The 27,747-nt window shown below is 44.6% G+C and overlaps 1 protein-coding gene across 1 annotated transcript in view; it reads right to left on the bottom strand.

The window, feature by feature from the left end:
• Positions 1-1,345: 1,345 nt before the first annotated feature.
• UBASH3B (ubiquitin associated and SH3 domain containing B) overlaps positions 1,346-27,747 on the bottom strand; it is a 61,363-nt gene continuing 34,961 nt past the window's right edge. Inside the window, exons 2-14 of the mRNA XM_005142762.3 lie at positions 21,091-21,144; positions 20,350-20,536; positions 19,711-19,909; positions 17,469-17,638; positions 15,860-16,068; positions 13,236-13,371; positions 12,733-12,853; positions 11,860-11,982; positions 10,082-10,174; positions 9,322-9,466; positions 8,116-8,222; positions 7,099-7,208; positions 1,346-6,293 (exon numbers count right to left, since the gene is read on the bottom strand). Coding sequence (XP_005142819.2) covers positions 6,156-6,293; positions 7,099-7,208; positions 8,116-8,222; positions 9,322-9,466; positions 10,082-10,174; positions 11,860-11,982; positions 12,733-12,853; positions 13,236-13,371; positions 15,860-16,068; positions 17,469-17,638; positions 19,711-19,909; positions 20,350-20,536; positions 21,091-21,144 — 1,792 coding nt within the window. The 3' untranslated portion in view covers positions 1,346-6,155. The remainder of the gene's footprint in view (positions 6,294-7,098; positions 7,209-8,115; positions 8,223-9,321; positions 9,467-10,081; positions 10,175-11,859; positions 11,983-12,732; positions 12,854-13,235; positions 13,372-15,859; positions 16,069-17,468; positions 17,639-19,710; positions 19,910-20,349; positions 20,537-21,090; positions 21,145-27,747) is intronic.

The following is a 27,747-nucleotide window of genomic DNA, read 5'->3' as shown; positions in this document are numbered from 1 at the left end:
CACCTCTTCCAGCTCTCTCTTGATCAACACCCATACAGGGAACAGGGGGAGAAATGTACACGTAAGGGTAGCAGATAAAGGTTAAGAGAAACATGGGCCTATGGGTGTACTGTGTGCAGGGTCTAATTCTGAGGATGGCAGAGACACTGCTGTTGTGTAGTGATTGCTTGAAGACCCATCAGTTTAAATCCCTTGGAAAAGACTTGTGTGTTGCTCTGCATCTTGTACTGCCACAGACAGGGGAGGTTTGTTTTGCTCTGATTGCAGGGACCCTGGCAAAGCAGATAACAGAGGCAGATAATCATCTGTGTGTGGTTTGTGGCTTTCCAGGGAATGATGAGTGCTGGTGAGGTGGCTGTGAAAGGTTTGCTGAGCACCAAAGCACAGGGAGGAGGGACGACTGCATCAAGGAGGTCCCAGAGGATATGGGGCCGAATCTGGTTTCCCATGTCCCCTTACAGGTCCGACTATAGGGACATAGCAAAGCTTTTTGTGTCTCTTGGTGTGTGATGTCCAGTAACATCACAGGGTTTATCCAAGTGTACTGTAGGCAGAGCCTTGTTTCATGATGTAGCCATGTGTAGCTGCTTTCCAATAAGGTATTGGCAGATCCTCTAATTCTATTAGTGTGCATTTTATTGATAATAGCTGTGGTTTTTATGTTAATGATAATATAATCAGTTTAATGGGGAAACAGAGCCGTAGGCCATGAAATTTAATGTGCACACTTGGTCTGAAAAGGAAGTCTCCCTGGCTGATGAAACTCCTGCTGGATTTATAAAGCTCATACCACAAAAGATACGTGGATATGTGTTGTAAAGGTAAGCACTGCTTCGGTTTAAAAGCTGTGCTTCCAGTTCCACACGTCTAAACCTGACAGTAAAGGGGAAAAGAGCCCTCAAGCAGCAGCAGCGCTGAAGTCGCACCTAACCCATAGGGAAAGCCGGACTTGAGATGGTTTTGTGCCATCTGCTGACGAATAAATGAACTTCATCTCCCGTGGTCAGGGAGTGTAATCCAGCTCAAATTCCCCTTTCTCCTTGATGCTTCTGAGGCTTATACGCATCCAGGCTGGCATCCCGAAGGGGCATGTGGCGAGGGCAGCATTGCAACCCCAACTGAGAACCAGCCCTGACTCCTGTTTCTAAGTTCCAGTTTAGCTGTTCTCACCCAGCACAGATGGTTTTCCTACCTCCATCCTGCTGGAGCCACTGATAACACGGCTCTGAGGTAGCCCTTCATCAAAGGTATATTCACTCTGCCAAAATCCAACAGGCTTGGGAGGCACATTCAAACAGAGGAGCAAGCTTGGCATCTTTGTCAAATCATCTCTGACACATATGTGTCCGACTTCAGAGAGATCCATTTAATGTCATAAGCAAATTAAAATGCAGTGGTTGTTGTAACAGTTGTTAACACTCGAAACTGAGATTTAAAAACAACCAACCCCTTCCCCAAAATAAAAAAATACAGATGTCACAGGTAATTACAGCGATTTTTGGCAATACCATTATTGTCTCTTGAAACGGCAAACATTATTTCTCAAATAAATACAATCTGCTCACACGTACAAAAACATAAGAAACAGATGAGACATCAGGTTTAAGATGGAGGAGAAAAGAAGTATCTGTCGATAACATCGAGTTTGAGGAGATGTCCACAGAGAGAATCTGCAGAAAACACATCTGAATGGGAAGTAATTTTGTTATGAAGGATGTATGGTTCATGACTATTCCCCAGGGAACCAATGTGTGAGGAAGTGGTGAGAAGTAAGTAGAGTAATTTAGAGTGTATGCAGCCAATTCCAGCTACTGCTTTTGTGTTGTTCGGTCATTCACTGTTTCAAGCACGTCTGCTGCCACTATAACTTCGTGTATAGCTTTGATGCTCAAGTAATTCCCTCTATGCTTAGGCCTTTTTAAAAACAAAGGACAAAATAAACCTATTAAAGCTTCCTTTCTATATATTTCAGTCCATTTTCAGTTGTGGAGCAGTGCAAGCTAACTTCCAGCTCCAGGTTTGAATGAGGGTTAGTCAGCTACAGCTTAACTCAAGTATCTCTCTTTGACATGAATATGAATATAACCAGACACTAAATCTTGCCCTGCTTCTGCATGCATTTCTTAAATCAGAACTGGAAGGGCTCAGCCCTGTGTATGAGCCTTCAAATCCCTCGTTCAGTCAATGGCAAAGGAGAAGCCTTTGCACAGTTTCATCCCAAGCTTGAGGGAATAGTGAGGAATCTTCCTCTTTGTTTCCCTGGGCTCTGGATCATGGATCAGGCATTTGTAAGGACCCACATGACCCAGAGAGAAGTTTACAACCCTCACATCCAGTGCAGTGCACAGGAGCTAAGTGAAGAGGCTCTTTGTTACAGTGCTGAACCCAACCACCTCCCCATCCTCTTCTGACTCTGTATCCAAGAGCTGCACATTAACGAAGACTATGGCACCCACATCCCTGAGATATTGCTACCTGAGGGGCTCAGGGCTGCAGACTGAATAGAATATGCTTGGAAATAGTGCTTTAGCATCCCTTCTACTCTCGGTTTTGCACAATTACAGCTTGCTTTGCCCTAATTCCTGCAGAATTCTCGTAAACAGCCACTTGTTTGTAAGTTATCACTTTCATAGTAAGGTTGGCACTGGAAGCTAACCCCAGAGGAGAGGAGGGGGTTCCTACCATCAGCTGCCTTCTGACGGAGTGCAAAAGGAACTATGGTTTTTGTGAAGTTATGGCCTGGATCCTCAGTTTGTATAAAGCAGCAAAGCTCTGTTGATTTGAGTATGCAGTGTCAATATACCCTCATAGAGAGCCTGGCTCTTAAAATACTTAAATCAGAGGATTTAAGTATTTGGCTGTCACTGCCACTGTGCTAAATGTAAGGGAAATACACAAAACTTTAGATGTGGCATCTGCATTAAGGTACCCCCGGGCAGAGTCAAGCTTTGTGGGATCAAACCTGACCTATTTTAAACACTGGGTTAGACCTTCTGATGCTGCACATCATCCCGTTGTCTGCTCCTGCGCTACAATGGGATGCTACACTTTGGTTCTCCTGTTTTTCTAGCCCACCCCTTAAGTTGCAGTTTATGAAAATACTGGATGAGCAATTTGAAGCTTTTTATTCCTTAATGGGAAGAGAGGGGAAAATCTGGGAATTATTTGCCTCCTGTACCCTAATGAAACTCCTGGGGTCTGATGAAGCTCACAGTGAAGGCAAGGAATAGACTTGCATGCACTTTAGATAGATTCAAGGCTAAAGTTCTTCTGGGACAAAACACTGAAGTGACATTAAATACACATTAATGAGCAGCAATGGAGTGAAAGTGAAGCAGCAATTGTTTTGTATTCTTAAAATCTTGATGAAAAATGAGAAACGAACACCTTTTTCTTTTGCTGCAATGAGCCATATTGACATGGGACTACTCAACACACTACTCCTGTGAGAAATCAAAATGCTACAAGAAAATAAGGTTTCTTCTGAGATTCTTGACACCTGAAAAATCTAGTTTGAGATGAGACTACAATTGTCAAAATACTTTCTCAAACATCCAAAAATATATATATATATTTTAAGAGAGTATTTTAACATCTACCTTCTCAAACAGAACATTCTTTCCTACCTTACTTGCTATATGCAAAGATCAGCTAGTACAATATTCAAATTGTGCATTCAGGTTATGTTCCATCTCTGTTTCATGCTCCTGTCTAAATGAACTCCTTATAATGCTGTTTAACTGCAGCAGGACCTGAGCAGCCTCTCCTGTTTTGTATAGGCAGTATTTGTTGCCTCAAATAACATCTTCCTGGCCCAAAGCATGAAAGGAAAAGCAGTGCAGAGGATTACACATGCATCAGGAACCAAATTAGTTCTTGGTGTGATTGTCATCACTACTACTTAGTTTTACACCCTTTGCAAAACTTGCAGTGAGTAAGCATGGAGGAAAGGCTCCTCAGAACGCCTGTACACAGCCAAAAATAGCTTAAATTATAGTTAAAAACTAACGTGACAGCAGCATAACTGCATGGGAGCAGTTTCTTCTGTCATTTCCTAAGTTATCTCCCTGACTTTTCAGTATACATCCCTGGTATAGCAATGCACTTACGAATGGCCTACTGTGTATTACATAGTCATAAAGGTATAAACAATGGATTATTGTTACAGCTCATGGCACTGTACATATTGCACAGGATGAGCGCTCAGCTAACCCAGAATCCGGTGTCATCTCCCTGGCAAACTCAGTAAAACCAGAGACAAAGCTGAGCTAAACCCTTTTCAGCACGGTTACATTGCAATTGCTGAGGGGTTTGCCTCACTGAAGAAGGAATTGCAGTTTAGCACTTCCTATTTGTTCTGACTGCTGAAAGTGCAGCTCGGTCGTATCCTGCTGAAGCAACACAAAGCGAGCTTTCATTTTGCTATGAATAATAAGCCATTGTCAGAGCTGGCCGGTATAAACTTCTGTGCCACACAAACCTTTCAAATGAGAAGCCTAATACTTCTTGCAATGGAAAAGCTGGACAGAAGAGAGGTACCTAGGATGGTGGAATTTCTTTCGTGGTACTTCTGAACTTGCCTTTGATGCCAGTTATGGGAATACTCAGACTTACGGCCCAAATCAAGCAAGCAGTATGCCTAAAGCTCTTTCATCCCCATTTAAACACATTTTTAAGTACCTTCTGAGAGCAAGTCTACATGGATAAGACCTGCAGAAAAGTCTGCAGGAACTTTTGGACCCAAAGTTGATGACTTCAGATAATATTAATCTAGAAGAAATCTGCTTTGAAGCCAGTTTACACTCATAGCTGCCCACTGTGTTGGATTTTGCATTCTCCTGTGAAGCAGTTGGTATTGGCATCTTGTAGGCTGTTGTACTAAGAGGACATCTCTTGTGATTGCAAAGAGTTTAGGTACAGATGGAAACCCTTCTCTTTCCCTTCTCCCCAAATCCTACCCCTTGCTCTACTGGATAAGCAGCATCTTAATAGGCCAAAGCACATTGCTCCTGTATTTAAGCATACTGATTTTTCAGCTCTGCTTTGTCTTTATGACTTTATAACTTAGGAGTTAAGGGAAAGAAACCAAAGTGTGCAGCAGAGGCTGATTTCAGCATCTTTCCTATTTCATCATTACCTCCTGAAGAAAGCTGCTTACTGCAGAACCTCACCAGGCCTGACAGAGAAGCTCACAAGGGACAGAAAGCCACCACTGTAAATGACCAGCATAAAATCTCAGTATAAAAGGGAAAACCCTTTCCCAAGGTCTTCTGAAGGGAATTTAAATGACAAGAACAATGAGGCTGGCCCCATGCACAAGGGTGGATTTCAATAACCTAAATAATAAGAGAAAAACCCCAATAACAACTATCCAGATCCTTCAGGTTTGGTTGGAAAAGGCTTATTTCATCTCCACTTAAAACAGACTGCTCCCTGTCTTGGTTCACAATGGTGCTGTCTTTTGATGTGCAAACTTCACCTGTAACTGATGTGGAATCCTGAATTCTCTTCTGATGTGGATCAGCATCAATCAGTCCTTGCATCCACAGTGCGCCCGACATGCCAGCTAACACAGTGCTCAAACAGAGGGGAGGAATAATCTGTTTCTGCCTGCAGAGGCAATGCTGGACTCTCATTTCTAGCTGGTGGTGATACACTTTATGGAAGGTGCTGAGAATCTGTGGGCTAGGATTAAAGGGGGTGTCAACACATCATCCTGAACACGCCTGCTAATGCTCTGCAAATGTAGTAGTGAAACAAACCCCCAGCATCCTGAATGCTCAACTCTTACATAGTGCTAGTTGTTTCTAACGTGGTGCAGAAGGCAGTGATAGTTACTGGTATTGTTAGAGCTCCATTCAAAGTGGGAAATCTACCTGAGCTACTGACTAAACAGAGACTCCCTGATGTGCAAGAGCTTCAATCTGCACTTTGTTTTTTAGCCTCAAATCACTCCCTTTTGTATTTGCCTAGTTGTAGTATGTGAGAATTCTTGCATGACTGTGGCTGGGTGAGATGTGTTATAACAGCTGTTTGTGTGATCCACTGAACATATTATGACTGGCTGTTCCCCACTTTGTCAATAAACACAAGAAAGAAGAGCATTCTCCAACGCTTAGAAGGATGATGGGTTTTCCTTGCTCATGTAGCTTTGACTATTCTTGTAGTAAGGTTTCTCTCCAGTTAAAGCCTCCAGTTGGTCCGTGTGTAAGAGGGAGGATGGGGGGGTCTGTAAGCTGCCAAACACCTGTATCTCCCAGTTCTTCACAGGAACAAAACCCCAAGTATGGAATCTGTGTAAAGAGAGATGGAAATAAGGCATTGAGCAGGGATTGATCTGGGCAAGGAGGAAGATCCCCTAAGTGCTGATGTCCTGCTGTGCTCCTGAAGCATTTCACTGCCTTCTCTCTCTTTCCCTCTCCCCAAAGCCTATTGTAAAAGGTCTGCCAGCTAGACTTCATGCGCTATTCTATGTGTAAAACACTAAGAAAGACAGATTACACCTTTGTAACATAGCTTAAATATGCACCAGTTCAAATCAAAGATGCCCTGTTGGCTGACATGGTCTAAACCCTGAAGGCCAGGACAGTTTATGGGGGAGATATATGAATGTACTTATGAGTACCCCAGAGAGCATCTGCAAGGCTGGCAGTGAACACTGCCACCTCCTTAGCCAGTGCTGGAGTAAAGGAATGAAGGTGGAAAACCTCACTATAATTTTCATTCCTTTTCTCTAATGGCTAACAGCTCTTCAGAGCACATGGAGAAGGGGAAGTGCTATAGGGCAGAATCATCCTGTTAACTGCGGTTAGTGTGTTTTCGGCACTGGAGGGCACTGTGGGAGTCTGTACAGCTCCAAGCAGAGTCACTGCAAGCTCATTTGTAGGTGGGCATCTGATCCCATGCTCCAGAAGGGACAGGTTCCGAGAAGCCTTTTAAACCAATGTGCTTTACTCTCCTGACTTCCGAAGTGGACAAAGCTCAGTAAGGGGTGGAACAACCAGACGAGGGGAACACAGTGTCCTCTGCCTGCTTAAACAGACTGCAAATGCTTCCTCTTTGTAAAGCCAGCAAGCTTTACTCCCCGGTGGTCATTACCTTTCGGACCATCTGTACAAAGTCCTTGGAGTTCTGTGGCGAGAGCCCTTGGAGCTGGCAGGTACAAGCCTCCAGGGAGGACGCATGTGCCACTATCAGGATGTTATTTCCTGGAACAGAGTGAGAAACGCAGGCTGAGGAGGGAGAAGGAGCCAGCTTTTAAGGACTGGTGCCCAGGATCAAGCAGCCCATTTAAAATGTTTGAAAATGGATGAATTAATGATATCACAGCAATTAAACCATGTGTAATAGGAGAAAAAAGCTTGATTTATTGACATACTTGGAGCACTTCTCAATTTTCAGGGTAATGGTTACCTTGGTTTGAAATCTTAGTTCCTGAAGGAAACAGGAATTCCAATGAGATTTCAGCTGTCTTGTGAACCAGCTGCTTTTTTCCTTCCCCAAAATGAATTCTGATCAAAGCAAGCACTTTAATTTCAGTTGCTGGTTTTCCACAGTGACACCTTTAGGTTTCCACTTCCAGGATCCTTTACAACCAATGCCACACTGTGTTATCAGGTCTGTGTGCAAGCTATTAGAAGCTTGTAAGGTAGAGGCAGATCAGTGAAATAGCAGAATCACCAGGACTTAGAAACATCCTTTTCCTTATTATGAATGAAAAATAAAAGCTAGGGTTTTTTTTAGTGCAAGAACTGCTCTATAGTATCAATGGGCAATGTATTTCAGAGCTCAGACAGGGGATGGAATATGCCCCATCTGATGCTGGTGATAGACAGCAGAGTGCAAAGGCTTATTCATTGCCTTGAGAGACAGCTTGCATTGGGTACGGATCCCTCTTCTGCTACTGCCATAAAGTTTATGGACCTTTCTCATAAGCTGAGCATGTCTGGACTCGTAGTTCTGATGCATACAGAAGTTTCTCATGTTTCTGGGAGAGGGGATGAGAGATGCTGGTATGGGGATGTACCTCCTTGAAGAGGGAAAGACTGGTCAGGAATACTGGCATTCACATCCCAAAGAACCTGTCTTGTTTTTCACCCCAATGGTAGCACTCACCTTTGCCTTTACATTCACTGATGATTTCTTTAGTTACTTGGTAGCTTCTACTTATGTATGTATCATAAGATTCGGAAACCACTAACTTGCTGACAGGAATATGAGGTCTGTGAGCAGAAAAAGAAGTACAGTAAATTGGAAGAAGTGATCAAGGTTTAAGTGCAAACTATGATTCACCTGTGCATTAAGTGCAAGCTAAGTGTCTGTTTCTTTAAATTCACCATATCTCCAGAACTGAGCCTCATGTCAGGACCACTGTGATGATTTTTATACTTCAAGATCAAGATGTTTGCCTTTCCTCTGCATAAAGATATTTCAGTTAGGTGGGAACAATAACTGCTTCCTTTACTGTGGACCAGTTCATGTTGGCAGCAGAGGGCATGCTGGTTATACTTGCATTACTTCTGCAATGGTTCTGCTTAGAGGGAAAGGTAGATGCTGGCTCTCTTCACTGCTTATGCTTTGATGGTGAAGGGCAGAGGCAAACTGCTGCTTTGGCCATCTGGAAAGCTGCATTGCTGGGAAATGCCTGGAATTAGACAGCCTCCTCCCAGGCCAGGAGGTTCAGTGAATTGCCTGGCAATTGTACCAGCTGGAATAGGTGATGTGCACAGAGAAACAAGGGATAGGAAGCAGAAGGCTGTGTTTTCCTGCTGTGGTGGAAGGAAAAGGCCTAGCTTTTCTCTCCATCCAGTGATCTGACATTGATCTGCAGGAATTACCCTTGCTGAGAGGAGCAAGGGACTGGGCTGTCTCCCAGTCCCCACCTAAGCAGTGGCCACAGAAGAGCTGGCTCTTTTCTTGTGCTGAGAATATTCATGATGGGCTTCCCAGAAGGCATGTGTTTACTGAAGCAGAGCCTCCTGTGGTCCAGCTGCTCTGCTGAGTGTTAGCCACATGATACCCTTTCAGGGATAAATACAGTGTAGGGACTTCTATTTAGATACCCTCTTAGCATTGGAATTTCAGCTGCAGACACAATGCAAGTGGTTTATGCTATAATTAGTCATAAAAAAAACTGTATTTTTATTTTCTTTACATTTTCCCTTTTTTTTCTTAATGTTTCAACTGCTTATTCTCAAAAAACTTTATTCTAGGAGCCTCAGCAGCTCTTCCAGTCACTGCTTCAGTTCAAAATCTCAGCAGAGCACTTAAAATACAAAGGCCAAAAGCAATGCAAGACCCTCTCACCCCCCTTTCTGCTACCTGTAGGTTGTATCAACGCTTAGAGTAGCTGCAGCTAAATCCACAGGGGGTATCCAGGCAGGTAGCGTGTTCCCAGAGACCCACTTGGTCCATTCAAACAAGCCTGGCTCTATTCGGATTTTCAGGTTGTTCTCTTGTTGCATACCTGGAAAAGGGAGAAAGGAGACCAGGTGTCAATGAAAGCAGCAGGATTTTGCACCTTTAATACTCCAGTCTGATTGTAAATTAATTTCTTTTCTTATGTAGTCAGTTGATTAATAGTTCATGTGAAAGATAAAGTATTTAATAGAAGTACTTGGCATATGATATGCCAGGGAGTTTAAAGCTATGGCCTGCAGCTACATGCGATATATTGACTGTATTTTGGAGCTGGTTTTCAATCATTTCCAGTGCCAGGGCATCTCTTAGGGAAACACTATTTCCCTTCCTAGTTTCTACAGTAAATTACTGTGGGTAGCAAGTTTTTAGAGGTAGCAATTGTGAGAGCATGAAGCAATGAGCCCCTTCAGGAGCCTGAGCAGGCAAGGGCACAATAAACCCAACCCTGACCACTGGCTTAAGCACTTATCACATCATGCAGTTAGAAAAGGGTTCCTTATGGGCAGTGTTGCTCTATTTTAAACTATACTCCCTTGGAAATAATCCTCACCCTAAGTTATTATTGACCTTGGTATCTCTTGCCAGGCTCCCTTTTATATTTGGCATTGTTTTCCATAGAAAGTGAGGAGAACGTAGCCTTTCCTGCTCATTGGGTTCTTACCTTTCAGGATATTGTGTGCTGTCTGTACACACCGTAAGGATGGGGAGCTGTAGATGTAGTCTACAATGGTATTAGTTTCTAGCAAGGCTTCACCTGCAAGCAAGTTGCGACACCCATAAATAAAACCAGACAAATGGCATTGTAACAGCAGCACACAGGGTATGTGCCACAGCTTCCCAGCTGCACTGCTTGTGTTTTGGGAAATATGTGTACCCATCACGTTTTATTTCAGTGTAGGGCACTGTGATGTGCACAGCTGTGGAACCAGGATTCATTTTCCTATGTGTGTCATAACCAGTATGCAAAGAAATCACAGCAGCTCTTGCACAGTTTCTGCTTCTCTTGCATTTAGCCAAGAAGAAAATGGTGTGGTGAGAAACTGAAGAGCTTGAATTTAATTTCGTTTCATTTATAAGCTGTAAATCAGAATGATTCAAATTAACTCAAACCCAACTTGATTCAATTGGCTCGATTCTTCGCTAGTATAAATTACCATTTCATTACACAGGTGGAAGATCACTGAAAATGAGATAAAAATCAACTCCACTACTGGGGTTATTAATATTCCTGCAATGACTAAGGGAACCAAATGAGAACAGGAACCTGTTCAACATTGCACAGACTTGTAGTAAGAAGGAGTTATAGTTTTATTATATTAGAAGAGGCAGGACAAAGAAGTGGGAGCAAGAAGGGGTTGTTAACCTTGGCTTCATCTGTTTAACGATGGCTGTAACCATGTCAAACCAATCCATAAATCTCTTGAGAGAAGTGGGGCAATTTAGGAGGAGAGGCACCTCTAACAGCCCTCCCTTATGGGGAAGCTGCTCATTTGCTTTAGTCATCAGAGGAATTACAGCTCCAGCAACCCTCAAGGTCGAGTCTGTGCCACGGCAGCGGCTGCCTGCAGATGGCTGGCATGCAGGTCGGTGCTGCCTGGATCACGTATGCAGTTACGTACTCAGACCCATTTATACCAGCAAAGTGTGCTGTGATTGCTCCCAGATCTGCCTTCTGTTATGTGCAGGCTGCGAACCCTGATGCCATGTGGCCGGGAGTCTGAGCATCCTGCTGTTGTACACTGATTTATTTCTGTTTAAAAAGCAAGTATAATTTTAGCTGCCCTAGTTTCAATGTGACCAACACCAAGTACTGTAAAGGATTTGAATCTGAGAAGATGCTAAGTACTGCTCAGTGAAGTTCATGTCTCCTTTAATCACAATGCTCAGTATGTGCTCTTTGACTACCAAATGCTTTTTTATCTGTACTCAGACCAACAGGCTCAGAAATCAGGGACAAGGATGGTGAGGTGGGAGAACAGTGGAAATAATTCAGACTGTGTTTTTGCCATACAATCATAAAGCCAGGCTGATAAAAGTGTACTGGTGTAGCAAACTGCAGGTCAGAATTCAGGCTTTTCAAAGTCAAGGAAGAAGCATCTTTTGCATGAGGTGACCATCATACTGCTGCATTTCTCACCAGCATTGGCAATAACAGCATCTTCCACTGTGGCACGTTTACAGGGTGGTAGCAAGTGCTCTGCAACTGCACTGCTGATGGCTCTGATTTCATACCCTGTCCCAGATTTTGTGCTTAGTTTTTGCTTCAGCTGAAGGAGACAAAGTTCCCTTTAATGAAAGAAGGGGCTTGCTGGGGAAGGTGAAGGAAAATAGCAAAGGTTCTTGACACATCTAAACCCCATTAGCACAGGGTATTCACTTTATTGCTGCCTTGCACTGTCTCTGTTCTGTGGATGCTTTTGTCTGCTGAGGACCACTTACCAACAAGCCTTGCCTGTGTACAGCCCAGCACGGTGATGGGTGCATCCTTCTCATAGTCCCTGAACCCACCGCTCCTTTGAGGTAAGCTGTGGGGCATGTTCAGGTTACTGCGCATGTACCTTCCTGTGCAGGAAACATTAGAGGCGGTTGCTGGAATTAACTTGATCAGAGAGAGGCAGAGAGCATCACGCCTGTTTCTACTCTTACCACAACATCTGCACCTCATAGGTGCTGCCTAGACCTGGCTATGGAGCAGGTTTTCCCATGTAAAGCTACCAGGAATCTGACAAAGTGCAGTTAAGCAGCTGGATCAGTTCAAAGTCAAGCAGAGAGCTTGGCTAGTGGTTGTAAAGTTATCTTTAGATTTCCCCGAAGGAGAATGATCTCTATCCCACAACAAAAGAAACCTCAAATGTTACACTTGCACAGGAGGCTAAAACATCAGAGCTCTTCAAGCATAATTTAGAAAGAGGATAGCTCTAAATCATCCTTTTTTCCATCAAAAATAGAATAAATAAAAAGACTTTGACAACTTTCCCATCAGCTCTAATGCCAACAGAGCCTGAAGTTACACTCTGTTAACTGCAGTCTGAAACTCAAGCATATAACTGGGTTGCAAACTCCACTTTATGCCCCAGAGACACCCTGACCTGTACGTGTGGTGCTGTAACTCTCACTCGGGACTGAGAGCCAGCTGTGCCAAACGTTTCCCTGCTGGTAGGAAATGTTTGCACTGGGTACTGACTACAAACATCATTACTTCACTTCCAAATGAAAACACTCTCTGATGATGTTACTTTATTGTAAACCTTCCACCATGCTCCTTCCTTCATCTAAGCCTAGAGCTTGAGAGACCCATGAGAGCCAGCTCACCTTTGGCATCAAAGCACTGTGACAGCCAGTACTTCCCAAAGACGACATCCATCCTTTCCCCATGTCTGCAGACAAACAGGCAGCGTTTCTGAGGCCCTGGCTGGCTGGTTATTCTCAGGGGCTGGAAGAAAAATGACAGGATGCTTGACCTTCATCAAGGTGCAAGGGGTTTTCTGAGCTCTGATTTATTAACAGGAGTCCAAACCAGGCACCTTTTGCTTTACCTTAGTGCAAATGCACAGGAAACTCTTCAGTTGGTAAATTGAGGCTGGTATAAAACTGCTGCAGTGAGCAGAGGATGGGGCCCTGCTGCCCCATGCTAAAAGCAGGTTTGGGGACACTGATGTCTTCTGTGGTTATGGTGTTATCCAAAAGCTTGTAGAGAACTTTAACTTGTACCTCCTGATTCAGGCAATGAAAGGAGACCATGCTGGGGAAAATCCAGTTGCTGGAAACTTGTCCCTAAAGCTGTGTGTGATCTATGTGTGTATGTGGGTCCCTACCTGCACATTCTGGCAGATGATAGTGAGTGGCCCCGTGTCCCCAGGTCCTTGATCTTCCTGCTGTCTTCTTTCCAGAGCTCCATCAGTGAAGGCTTGGAGGGATGGGGAAGATGTAGTATTCAGAATTGAGTAGGACCTGCCAAAGATAGGAAGATGTTGGCTTTGGGAATGCTCTGGACTGCAAGTCCTGAGGCTGCACTAAGTACATATCTGTAGTCTTCAGGAACTGCTGATCATTACTGTAGTCATGTTACTACATTATTACTTGTACGTTAGTGCTGCCTAGAGGGCACCTTGCTAGATGATATACACACATGAAGAGAAAGAAAGGAAAGGGAAGAAAGAAAGGAAGAAAGAAAGAAAGAAAGGAAGAAAGAAAGGAAGAAGAATGTATATGGTCATTTGCTCTGACAGAAATAGTTTCAGTGCCTTAAATATGTCACAAGTTGCTTCCTGACTAGCACCTAGTTAGGATGAAATCTCATAGGGTTTTCATCGCTGTTAAAATAACACCAGTGGAACAAAAATGGGTCATCTGCATTTTTGTTAAGAACTGATTTTCTGTGGCATCATATCATTTGAACCAGTTTAAGGAAGGAAAAAAAGATACTACACTGTTTGTGGTCCCTTATCTGGTGGAATTAGGAGGTGAGGATGAGACTGAGGTGCCAGCTTATTTGGTCAGGTGAAGATACAGGTTTCCAACCTATAGCACTGATCAGAGATCAAGTGTTTCTCCTCTCTGTTACTAGCAGGTCCAGCCCTTGGCATGAGAAGAAATCATGCAGGGATGTGCCACTTATGCTAGCAAAGAACTGTAATTTAGGTGTATAGAAAATCCTTGGGGTCTGCAGAATTGAAGTGATATCATTCCTATTTTTAGTCAACACAGAAAGGGTTCAGACCTGAAGTCTCTCAAGACACAACCTGGTTTCATGGGCAGTAACTGCCTTGAAGGCAAAGCCTCTTCTGCCCTGTTAAATCAAGCTTGTCTTGGTGTGGCAGCCTGTTGTTCTGCAGCTGAGGTACTGCCCTTCTTGTTGTATGTTTGTACAGTGCTGGCCAGAAGGTCTGTGTGCCTGGCAGAGCTCTTGAAGCAATAGTTGGTCATAAAGCCACGTCCTGCAAAGGCCACGGTTCAGCTTTTGCCTCACTCGAGCAGTGCAACAGGGCAACCTTTCCATGGTGAAACATGCAGAACCAGCTAAGTTTTCTGTGTAGGGATTTTGTATCCTCAGATCAAGATGCACGGTACAGGCAAGGTGCTGCAGCCCAGAGTGAGCTGGGGTTTTGTGATGGTCTCAGTAATGCATGATTTTCACTTGCAAGAAAGCAGTCTCTATGATTAGGAGGGAAAGCTCCATGGCTGTTATTTCTCTCTGTTTCATCCTCTGCAGGGAGGAAATGGGACATGTTTGCGTGCACAGAGGCAGCACAAACCGGCCCCTGGGATCACAGCATCACTTACAGACAGCACCTTCAGTCCCAACACTATGAGTTGGGTATATCTCCTGCAGCAAGGTGGTTCTGCAGTCCTGGTGAGTACTGCCATGCTTACTTTCATGCTATGTGCCATTCTTCTCTTACCACAAGGATCCTATTGTGACTATCATGGTCTAGAGAGCAGCATTGCTTAGGTTCTCCTTAGCTTGCTATATTGTTTTGACTACATGACATTCCATAATCTAGTGTTCCCTGCAGGAAGTCATTGTGTAAAATGAGGCTGTTTCCGGGTACGTAATAATGTTTTTGATAAATGCTCCATATTGCATGTTCCAGTTGGTGATTTATAGGCTTTAGCAGTTAATCAGGGAAGGGGCATTTCCTTTCTGTGGCTGTCTGGAGGCAGAGGTGTTGGAGTTACAAAACATTTGGCTTTCCTTGTAGTTGCTGTTGCAATAGTAATTCTTTCCCATGCTAATCCCTAGGCCTCAAAACTGTCCCAGGCACTGTGAGAAACAATGCACTAGAGCAGGCTGCTGCAGTATATGTGGTCCTATGACCAATCTGGATGGCAAATGATAGGGGAAGAAAGGATGCTCTTGCTGGATTTCATAAGGAGGGTCTCGATCAACTCCTGTCTTCACACAAATACTCTGATTTACTTTATTTATACATCTTGATTTTAATTTCTTTATGCCCTGGCTATTGGAGGCCTTTCCTTACTCAAAAGGTGAGGTTTGCATTCTCACTGCAGCCAATGGCAGGCTTCTCTAATCTTTCTAAGTATCTTAAGAAACATTGTTGACCCCAAGTCCTTTTCTCCCAGGGAATTATACATAGGAGATCTTGCTTCTCAATTTAATGCTCAGATCTAAGCCTTCCTGATCCTAGTCCCACCACAGAGGTGTCTATAAGGCAGTGGCTCTACCACGGCCATCTGCTAACCAGCAGCAGTGATCCCATGAGTTGCTGTAATATCTTAGCTAAATAAATCACATTGTCCTCTAATCCCATGCACAGGGATAGCATCTGCTCTTCCTTTGCTTATGAGATGGGGCTTTGCGTGCCAGTTTGTTTCCCCCAAGTGACCTCTTCAGCATCTTCACTTACCCAGGTGAAATCACAGCTGCTGTGATTTCCTTTTGGCAGCAATGGAAACAGGACTGAGCAGCTTTACCTACCCATGAAACACCCAGGTCCCACATTCATCCGCCTTCGTGATGTAGTTCTCAGGCAGTAGCCCAGAGCAGCCAGTTGCAAGGGAGATGCCATAAATCCAGCCCTCACTTGTACTGGTTTGTTCCACTGGGGACATGAAAATGAAATCCCCTGGAACCAGCTCCAGTTCGTCATCGTTTTGGGGGGTGTAAGGATAGATCACTTGCAGAGTCTGGGGGAGAAACAGAAATGAATGAAAGGATGGTAATGGAAGAGAACCTTTAGCTGTACGGGGCAGGAACACTCCTAGACTGGATGTTTAACCTTAGCAAGGTGTGAAGAGCTCTCCCTGTAATGCATTACGTTGTCTCTGGCCAAGCCTAACTTCTGCAACAGCCTCACTCCAAGAAAACCCATATGTGCTGAGTGCCTCTGATCTAATGGTGTCAGCCCATTTGCTCACCAGTCCTCCTCTACACTATTTGTGGCATTTTTCAAAGGAGGATGGAAACTAGTCACTGTCACCTGATAGCACAAGGCCAGAGCTTTCACACATGGCTGCCTGAAGCTAGATATGCAAAGACATGAGCTGGTTTTCATCAGCAGCTCCCTTTGCAATTAGTGATAGTGTTGACTACTTGCACCTTCTAAAGGACAAGATGACACTTTGGATAGGAAAGGAGGCTGTCAGGCATGGGGAGCATAGGCTGGGCCAGAACACTGTGCATGAAAGACTTCAGCTCTCCAGAAGCTTTGGCATCTGTTTGTGTGTCTGATTGTGGACAATGTGCTTTGGTGGGATAATCACCTCAACCTTTAGAGTCTGGTTATCTGCCTGAGCCTCAGCAGGCACCTTCTGGACGTTCCCTCCTCCAGAAGCTGATTCATCTCATCCTGAGATAGACATCTTAGATGGGTCAGATGATTCACTTTCTGGAGGTGCTTGTTTCTCTGCATAGAGCCTCAGTGCAAAGGGAGCCTCAGACTTAAAGGTCTAACTTGGGGATATTCACAGGAATGGGAGGTGAATCTCCTGTGTGGTTTCTCTATGCCCAAGATCCCAGTTTATGAAATGGCAATAATGTTTATTTTGTTGGAAAACATTATTAAGAAAACTATATTAAGACACTTGGATACTGCAGTTACAGAATACATCAGAGTAATTGAAGTATGCAGGCCATAAACATGATGAAACTAAATGCTGTGATTAGTGATAATGTCAAGTCTGTACAGGAGAAATGGGTAGTGGTCAGTTTAACACACCAGCCTGATTCTTGAGAGATCAGACCAGCTTACACTGAGCTTAACAGGACAGTCATTGTTAGAATTAATGAATCCAGCAGGACATTGCTCCTGCAAGAAGCAAGAAAGGCGGTGGGTGAAACAGCAAGTCTAGACAGTATGAATAAACAGCAAAAGAAAAGGCAAGATGGTCTAAGATGACTGGTAGGATGTGGGAGTTCTATATTCTGGGTGTCCTTGTGGGACAGGCAACTCCTTAATGCCTATCTAGTCTGCATTGGGTATTTGTACATGGGGATGCTCATTCAGCCTGCAGCTTGTGAGCCCTCTTTAGCTGCACAGGTCTGCTGGGTGCTTTTGTGGGGACTGAAACGAGCCCCATTGATTTACCTCGTGGTTAACAAAGCGTATGTCTCGAGAGAATATCGCGGCGACCCAGTCACAACCCAGCTTGACGTCAATGTTCTGAGCTAGCTTCTCCAGCGTAGGCAGGTGGCTGGTCTGGAAGTGATAGGCCAGTGTCACATGGAGCTGCTTCTTGTGGGGCTCCACATGGACATCTGCAACAGGGAGATGCTGGTTAACAAGGGCTGTGGAGATTAGCAGCTGTTGGAAGGTGTAAGGGTGTCTATCGCCTCTGAACAGGGGCTGGGAGCCCAACTATTAAAAGACAGCTCAAGTGGAGCAAATTTAGGGCTGCTGCTGAAAAGGCTTTGGGGAAGTCAGACCTGATGCACCTTGGATCACATTGTGAGACATTTGGGGGCTGATTCAGGTCTGATTCACATCTGGGTGGTAGAAGAGGCGTCGTTGCCTACCTGTCATTTGCATTCAGAAAGCAAAGGCTTGGATGGTGTGGTAACAGTTATTGCCATTCTGACCCAGGGAGGGGGGTTCTGCCAAGAAAGACACTTTTCCAAGGAAAGGTGTCACCTTTGTCATTAGCACCTTCCCAGAAGAAGCCAGGTTTTTACTCCCCCTCCTTTTGTTCTACAGCTACAATTATAAATCCATGGGATTTACAGTTGCAAGTTGATTACATCTTTTCCCTAGATGTTAACTGGATTGCCAGTTTACCCACTGAGGGTGAGGTATTCCAGAACTGTGGAAACAGACATTGATATGATAATGATCCTGCAGAAAAAGAGCCTGTATTAGGAAAAGATTCTAGAAAGCAAAAAGGTGAAAGGACGTGAAACACTGGCACTCCTCCAGTCAGTGTGGAAATCATGGCATGCATTATTTGCATGTAATTAATTCTTGCTTATTCAACCAAAAATTGCTATTAAATTTGAGTGATTATTCAGTCAAAATTGCAGCTATTCAGAGGCTTGGCTCCAAGTGCCAGCCAGGGGTAGCTGGGTGAGCTCATCCATCTCTTTTATTTTGATCAGAGGGAAAAAATATGCTCTGGATCTTTGAAAAAGCTCTGGAGACTTTAATGTGATAACCTGACCAAGCTGTGGACTGCAATGCAGCAATCGGCTTCCCCTATGAAAGAGCCAATTTGGTCTGAATTGGAGCAATTGCAGGGGCAGACACATGATGGAAGCCACTGAGGCTTCCTTCTCCTGGGTCAGTGTCGTTGTGGAAAGAACTACCCCTTTTGACTGTGCTGGTTTGGATGGGAACACTTGTACCATGCTCATGTGGCTGCAGCAGTCTTTGTTGCTGCCTGATGTCTCTGTGCCTGTTGCTGCTTTTCCAAATGTGCATTTGTAAGGAACCAGCTCTTTTCTCCCTCTTCTAAAGGGAAAATAACTTCTAGGTCACTGTCAGGTGAAAGTATTTCAGATGTGTGGTGAACCTATGACATGTCTGTTTCTCTTCCTCTGAACCAGAGGCAGGGACCTGCAGATGTTTGCATGGTGTTATGGGCTGCCTGTCGAGCATGGAAGGGACTTGGAAGTTGGCATATGTTGATGCATTTAAACGCCAGAATAAGCCTGTGGTAATGAAGGACTAAACTGCTTGTGTTGTGACTAGTCCAGGCTGAACACTATAGTGATGGAAGGTGGGAGGATTAGTCAGGGAGCTATTACAGTGCTTCAATACAGTTGTGACTTCCAAGTCTAGAGGTAATCTGTGGACTTCCAGAGAGCCTGTTCAGCAGTGGAGGCCATTAGAACACAGGATGCTCTGGTTATTTCCATCCTCCCAGCTCCTGATGGGTTCCCCCCTCTAGGAATAGTAGAGGATGAGGCGATGGAGCCAGAGTTGTTACTACTGGGATTTGAAAAGGGCCACTGGGGTCTTCCCTTTACACCTCAGAAAAGCAGTGAACAAACAGAGCCTTTACATAGCTGAGGAAAGTTCTGTGGCAGAGGCTTGAGCGGCGCAGGAAATGCTCAGCCTTGCAGACAAAGCATCTATCTGAAAGGTTAAGGAACCACCAAATGTCAGCTTCCCTTTCAGGAGATAACACTTGAGACCAAGTGTGAGGTGATCTTTCAACTGAAAAAGCACTGAAACCCAAAGCACCAGGGGGGTGTTCCTCTGGGGCTCAGCCTTCAGGCCACTTGCATATATCAGATCAGCTTTAGGAGCTTTGTTTCTTCCCACCATCAGACTGAAAATGCCCAATCCTTGATCCTGAGAGTGAGCTCTTTGTTGCCACCACATAGTCACTCACCTGCTTTAGAAGCAGCCTCTGCAGCAAAGTCTGCAGCAAACTTCTTGAGCACCTCTGCACTTTCTTCCTTGACAAAAAGCCCGATGAAGTTTGAGGATGTATAGAGCTCCAGAGGCAGAGGGGCAGGGAATTTGCATTTCCATCGCATCACGGTGGCCTGCAGAGCTTCAGTGAGAGCATCGACCTTGCTGTCCTCACACTGCCAAAGGAAGCAGGACAAGCTCTGTAGTGCACTCAGGGGAGGGGAAGGACTTGGATGGTCTACCCCTGCTATAATGCAGTGAGGGAAAACCATAGGGTCATAGAAAAAGGCATGTTTAGAAATCCTCTGCCTCTCCCATGTAATCAAAGCAGGATCAGCTATCCCCAAATACCTTCCCTAACCTCACCCCATCTACTTTCACATTAGTGATGACTGGAGATGATGAAAATCTTCTCTTCTGCTGCTGCTCTTCCCAGAAAACAACCCTTTTAAAAGCCAATTACCTCCCCAACAAGCCCAGGCATCATCAGCTCTGGGAACAACCCCCCAGCTCCCAAGCACAAACCCTTCTGCAGTGACTGAATGCAGCCTGAGCCTGGCAAGGGCTGCTCATGAATGCATGCATAAAGGCAACGGAAAGAGGAGCTGTGCTTTACCATAAAGAACTGGCAAAGGGTGATATGTGGGAAAATGTTGTGAGCTTTGTTCTTCCCACAGATCTGCTTTGACTGCTGCCAGAACTCAGACAGCTTCTGAGCCAGGGGCCCGGTGGGGCGCAGGTAGAGGACGTACTCCCGAGGCAGGGTGTCATCGAGGAATGGGTCACCCACATGGGAAAACAGCCTGAGAGGGAGAAAAGTGTTAGATTGAGAGATAAAGACTCTGTTTTCCCTCCAGCAAAACCAGCTTCCCATGTCCTCAATTCCATCTGTTCTCCCCTTATGGGATAAATCAGCTCCAGCAGGTCAGGCAGAGAGGTGCACTGTCTCACTTGCAGCCTATTACCACTGCTAAGTAATACAGAAAATAGGTTTTTACTTTCAGACTGAGGCTCTGAAGATCTAACCTGGGTCACTGCTTCTGCCTTTCGGTGTCTAAAACACAGGGAAGAGAGCACTAGAAATTGCTCAACATCTTTGAAAAGGCAGCTCTCACTTTCCTATTTAGGTGCTAGGGTACAGAGAGTAGTGGTTCCTTTCCCTCATTCTTCTTGCTATTACTCGAGATCACACTCTCAAACAAGGCTTGTTTCTGGACTGCTTATTTATAACACTTAATGTCTCCCTCCTTTCTCTAGTGCCCCTGTTTAAACATTCCACATTCTTATGGCTGAAACCCTAAACATAAAATTCACTAATTCCTTTGACTCTCTATAACATTTACTACTTCATACCAACCAGTCGCAAGCTGCTTGTACACTTCTTCCTCCTGTCGATGCCAGTGCTTTTTGTCTGGAGAGAGAGCAAAAAGAAGAGTGTTTCAGTGATGCTGGTTATATGGCTGTAGTCACATCCACTGCTGGAACCTGGGTCCTTGCTGGGGAAGGATGTGTTTAGGAACCTGTGGGACATGCTTTGCAGGATTGATTCTCTCAGCCCTGGGGCTTTCAGATGTGCTGTCAAGGGGCAAAGTCATGCAGCATGTTCAAAAGATGAGATAGAGACTTCTGGGCTTTCCCTGCTTGGCCCTGGTGTACTTCTGGGTGGTGAAGCTCCGACTATTGGCGTTTAATGACCTCTTTGCTCAGCATGAAATTCGCATGTTTGGGTCAAGTGCAAACATTGCAGTAAAACTGAGGACAGGAAAGAATCAGCTGCCACCAGAGGGCACAAACCTGATTTCTCTCAGGTTACAATAACCTGCAGTCAGTTGCTAGCTCCCTACACTGAAAGGGCTCTTTTGCTTATTTCCCTTTATTATGCCCATAAATCCCTTTTCACTCCAGCTGAGAAGACCCAAGTCTTCTGCTCAGCAAGTTTTCCAGTTGCAGAACAAACCTGCTCAGTGCTGTTTAACTTGTAGCTATGGAATAGTGTTTTCCAGAGGCTTGGCATCAGCATTGAAACGCAGCTGTGGCTCAGCTCAGCTTTGGAACACTAGAGACTGCCAAAATGGAATTCACCCAGAATCCAAATGGCATAAATATTTAGCACAACTTATGAATGAAGGAGGCAGAAAAGGATAGAAACATTAGGGTCATGGGGCAGGAGTCATGGCCTCAGTTGGGTGTCAGGAGGCAATTCCCCATGAATAGGCAATTTCAGAGCTTCCTACTTAAGGGATGAAGGGCAGTATGGCTTTCAAGAAGTGCTAGAATACAACCAGTTGTATTCTTCTGTTGCTAATTTGGCCAAAGAAGCTGACTTCCTTTTGCTCTGTGGGTTATAAACTGTGTCTCAAAGCTGCCTGATGTTAGTGACAGCAAATCTGACTGAGGACAGCAGAACTGCCAGTTTACACCATCCGGCCTCGACTTGTAACCTAATCTTACTAAATATGGTATGTTACAGCTCGATAATAGTGTAGAAGACCTGCTGACATCTTTAAGTTAGGGTGAACATGCCGGACCAAAGGGGTAGGATCAATGTTCTATGCACCCTGTGTTATTTGCTGCAAGAAGATGCTGCTGGTTGGTTATAGGAAGCGTGTCCAAGTGAGGGAAAGGGGTCAGGACTCCAGGGTCCAACATGTGGCTCTAGGATTAGGGCAGCCAGGACCCTCCAGCATTGCCTATTTGTACCCATAGTGCTGTGTAGGATGTTCGCTGTGCTTGTGTCACCTGTTCTGTGTGCAATGATGACTTCGAAAGCACTGATAACCATGCAGGAATCCTCAGTGTTACCCACCAGCTCGTAGACACATGTTGTTGACTCAGCTGTGTTTCAGCTCTGCCCTTGGCTTCCCCACCCCTTGAATATACATATTTTTGTTCATTTTGAGAGTTAAGAGGAAGGCAGAAAGATAATGCTGCAAAAAAAGGGCTGTGTTGCAAATGTGTGATTATGAAAATACTTCCTCCTGAAGCATTTTTCTGCCCTTATCTGCCAGCATTCATTTGAGCTCAGCAGTGTGCTTGTTCCAGCACCTGCCTTCTGGAAGGATGGATCTTGTGCGGTCAGCATCGTAGTTTGGCCTGTTCTATCTCGCTGACCTTTCCCTAGTCTGGCTTAGATGCCTTATGCAAAACAGCTTCTGCTTTGCTTTGAGAAGTAGTGAAGAGCAAAGAGCTCTCCCCTTGCACAGGCTGGGAACCTTCCACTGAGGCTGCTCCTTGAGCAGAGCAATGGCTGGCTGTGGATTTTCCCTACCCCGGTTCCATTCTCCACTTCTGTTCTGTTGCCTTTGCTCATTCACATCCCCTTTTGCCTGGGTTGTTTATGCAACTAAACTGTGACTCTCCTGACCATCCTTCTTGAAGTGCATCTGTCTGAGGCAGTGCATTACAAACACCCTCTCAGTAAAGCTCTGCCTTGGAAATGAGCAGTTTCTCCTGCTGCAAAGTGAGGGCAGACAAGCTGCCTCTCTCCTCATCTACTGTCTCCAGACCCCAGAGCAGCTCTCGGAAGGAGTCATGCACAATCAAATAGGACAGACGGTTCTGCCACCCACCCCTGTTGACTTGTTTGTTTAATGAATTGATGTTTCCTTGGAACAAACAGCACAATAGAGCTCTGCTGGAACCAACTGCAGCTCTTTCTCTGCTGCCTGTGTGCTCCTGGGACCCCAAAGGGTGTTAGAAAACATGAGGCTGGGCCCCACACGCATTTGCTTGATTTCAGAAGGTGCCTATCTCTTCCATGGGGACAATAAACTCCCTTTTCAATTTAGCTTTCAGTGCAAGGAGGAAATACTGCATTAAACAAACAAAAGCCGGAGTGTATTTTTATCATGGGACCTGAAGCTGAGAGACTGTTATTTGTTTCTTATTAATTCAGTGCTGGGAATGGTGATGATGACTGATAGCCTCTGCTTAGTCACATAACAGGGCATGTACTCCATCCCTCCCTAATGCCCTCCTCTGTAGGCACCAGGCAGAACATGGGGAGGACTCATCCCCAGATGCTCCAGCTCATAGAAGAACTCTGTGAAAGTTGAGTGCTCAAAACTAATCACAGCTACGTTTGGTCGCTTACAGAAGTGGCCTGATTTTCACAGCTGCTGAGTGCAGTGGGAGCTGGAAGTCATATTCTGGCCCTGAGAAAATCAGGTCACTTAATTAGGTGACTAGCTATAGCTGAGGTGCTCAGATTTACCCATGCTGGGTAGCAGGCATTGGCTGTGGTATTGTAGCTGGTGGTAAGAAGTGGTTTTGGGATGCAGATGCACCAGGAAAGGGAAAAATAAGCCAGAATCTAAGTTACTTTTCATAATCTGTCAAACTGATGTTATACAGCAACCATTTCTGGCTATGCAACAATTGCAGCTGGATTCAGATATGAGGTGAAGAGCTTTGTGCAGCATTACTTGTCCCTCAAACCACCCAATTCCTCCATCTCTTTAAGTTCTGCTGTCTCACTCAACAGTGCACAGCAACACATAATAGCAATTTTGAACAGGCATCAAGGGAGATGCTAAGTCCAAGTGCAGGTCTGAAGATGGAGGGTTTAGGGAAAGGGAAAGAAGATCTTAACATCAGTGTATCCAAAACCACTGCAGGTATTTTAGCCACCACAAAGAATCAGATGCTTTTGGTTCTTCAACCTCAACCTTCACATTCTTCAATGTCAGTTCCCAAGGAAAGTCTTCCCCCACTGAATCACTGGTTAAACAGTACCTATATACTGCCAGGAAGTGTCCCAGCTAAACAGTTGACCTCTTAGCCTGAAACATTACAGCAGAAAGGTGCTGCTGCCCTGGCATACATATTAGTGTGTAAATGGTGCCCATTTTAACCCCAGCCTGCTTAATGGAAAAGCACACAGCTCTGCATGCTACAGAACTTAACTCATTACTGTCAAAGGATTTTTGGCTTCCTGCATTTTCAGGGTAGGAAAGAAAAAGCCAACAGGGTTAAGTTGGAAACAGGTATCAATAAACATAAAGTATAATGGCAAAATCCCATTTACTTCAGAGGAAATTACTGTAATGGGGAATGATGCATTGACCATAAAGAGAACCTTCAGTCTCAGAAGCACCACACAGAAATCCTTCCTCTGTGAGTGCTCAGCTTTCTTATTCTAGTCCAGCTTAAGAAAGGAGGGGGTTTATGGCTGCCAGTGGTGCTGTAGTGCGTGGGATAATGAACTGCCATGTGGAAAGTTAATGCAAACAGCAAAAGCATAAGGGACAGTGGTGAGCTATTCGGAGATACTTCTTTATCTGCTCCTGCATTATACTTTTTCACTGGAAAGATATGCAAAGTTTGGGGTGTTGATGCCCACAGCAGAGATCGGCTGTGTGGAAGGTGCTGTGGATGGGGAAGATGAGTGAGCTTGTGCAGTGTGGCCATACAGGGTCCTGAGTGTCCATTACAGAGGTAGGTACGGAGATGTTCAAGCCTGGAGCTGGCCTTTCAGGCACATACAGAACAGAGACCACTGCAGGCAGCCTCCTCCTCACACATTCAAATACACCAAGGCTGAGTCACAGAGCTGGTCTGTACCCTCGAGTCCAGACAGCTTGTTTGTTCTCCAGAAGCAATGTCCAATCCATATAAAATTGGCCCCTCTGGCTGCTGCTTAGGACTGAGTTTCCCAGTTTCCATTGGCTCTCCCTTTGCTATAATAAGCAGATTCAAACCCTGCCGTAGGCAGAGCTGACCTGTCTCTGTTGTAAGGGAGCTTGCTCTGCTGCGTGTTGCTGCTCACAGAGGCAGCAGAAAACACTAACTGAGCCTCCACCTCAGATCCACCTACGAGTTGTCTGCCTACAGAGGCACCGAGGGATTTGTGAATGAGCAATGGAAGGATGGAGGCAGCCTGTAAAAGAAAGGGAGTGACTAAATCTTCCCTTTCACTATGTGCCCCAAGCTTAGACAAACTTCTTATCCGTGAACAAAACCCCTCGGAGGGATGAATTCATCATTTCAGTCTCTGGCCCATAAAATATTTAGCTGTGTAAATAAAGATTTTTGGGAAGATGATGGAAGTGTTTGGCTCCCCTCATCGCTGGGTTCAGTTCGAAGGGCTGCCTGACATGATAAGATAGGAATTATGGATCATAATTGATGCCAAATGAGTTTGCAAGAAGAATGCTGCCAAATAGGACTTTTTTCTTAGGATTATAAACTAGGCACCTTTATTTTTGCTTGTATGCGTGTATAAAATATGTATTTATGGAAACATAATAAAATAGAGATATGTATAGGGAAGAAGCTAGAAATCCTTTACAAACAGTACAAATCCTAGCTTTATGTGAGATGTGTTTCCAAATGTTTGTGATTCCAAATGTATGTGTTTCCAACAGTCCCTTGCCCATCAAAGTGACCTTTACATATTCCTTAGTTTTTGCAGTTTATACCCTTCACAGTACAATAGTGGAAAGGTATCTATTTTGGGCTTTCAATAAACAATTGCACATTGAAGACCAATTTTGCAAGCAAAATTCCTGTTCTTCTAGTTTAATTCTTTGATGTAGGAAAAGATACCCAAATTCCAGATAACCGACCATGTATCCCAGAGATAGCATGTTCTACACACATAAATGGCCACAGTGAGATGTTCTTTCCAACTGGTTTTTGATGTGGGTTATTCGCTTGTGTTCCTCTGAACTCTAAACATGCAAAATTCAATTGGTCACCCAGAATCATATGATACCATTTCTGTTCTTATTTGGGTGACCTTACTTCTATAAATAGGGACAGGACAGGAAGATAGCACTAGGGATCAAGTTCCTGTTTAGGGCAGGGGGTTGTGTGGGTTCCCTTTCTGCAGTTTGTTCATGAATAGCAAAAGCAACCTGGGTGTTTTTGAGAGACAGAAAAGATGCTGCCACAAGTGCATGGCTGAAGACTTCATTTTCCTTCCCTTCACTGAGCTTTGGCTCAATCCTTCAAGCATTACCTCAGCTTATGGTTGGTTTCTGTGCTTGATGGTGGACATAAAGTCCTCCTCACGTTTAACTGAGTGACTCTAATAGCAGTCACATCCTCCACGCAACGCGAGTTCATTGCTATACACAGAGATCTCCTGAGGAACATGCCGTTCAGTACAACATCCCCAATTTAGGTCAGTGAATGCTATAAGCAGATCTCAGCTATGTTCAGACTCAGGTCTTGTTTGATATACAGGAACTTTCAGAATACAGGGAGCTGCCTGGCTGCACAGTGGCTACGGAGACTGCAAGACTTCAAACTGTGCTATATCCTGTAGGTCACATAAATGTTTATAGAAGATGCCTGCCTGAATGAGAGGGGCTCGGAAGTTCTCTTCCTCCTCCTTCCCTAGGGGTGGCTGCTTACTCTCAGCTACTGAATACCAAGCTCTGGTAATAGGAAAGAGAGAGAAAAGGGAAGCACCATCAGCAGTAAGTTTGGGAGATGCGCTGCTATGTGTTTCTGGTTTCCATAACTTAAAATGCTCATTTTTTGAGGCCGGTCCAACTGGCAAACTGCAGCCTGGCCACATGATGATCATTTTTAAGTGCAAAGAGTGAGGGTTTGGGCATGTCTCTTTTACGTTTTGTTTTGGTTTAATAAAGTTATGTAAGATTCCAAAGGCAGATTTCCTCCCCTTCTTTAGAACATGTGCACTAAGCCATTCCCCTAATCCTGTGCTTGTTAAAGCAAAAGAAGAGGGAAGTACAGACTCATAAAAGTCTGGGATAAAGGCAGGAATGTAGCAGCCATTTACCATTTTTAAAGCGATACACAGTTTTAAAAGGAAACAGGATATTGTTTTCTCTAGAACAATAACAGTACAGCTTTTTATGTGGCATGGGCTTAGATGTCAAAGTCCTGATCCCGCAGTTGCCAACCAGTCCAAGAGGTCCCCGTGTGATGGAGGCGGAATGAGGTGCAGGTATTTTGGCTGATTTGAATTGGTCACACACACATCAACATTCCCCTGTCCTTTTATTCCGCCCTTCAGTTTGAGATGCACAAACTCGCTATTAGT

Source organism: Melopsittacus undulatus, chromosome 15 (genome assembly GCF_012275295.1).
Source record: "Melopsittacus undulatus isolate bMelUnd1 chromosome 15, bMelUnd1.mat.Z, whole genome shotgun sequence".
Lineage (NCBI taxonomy): Eukaryota > Metazoa > Chordata > Aves > Psittaciformes > Psittaculidae > Melopsittacus > Melopsittacus undulatus.
The sequence above is the reverse complement of the archived record's forward strand: the minus strand, read 5'-3'. Positions and strand labels throughout refer to the sequence as shown.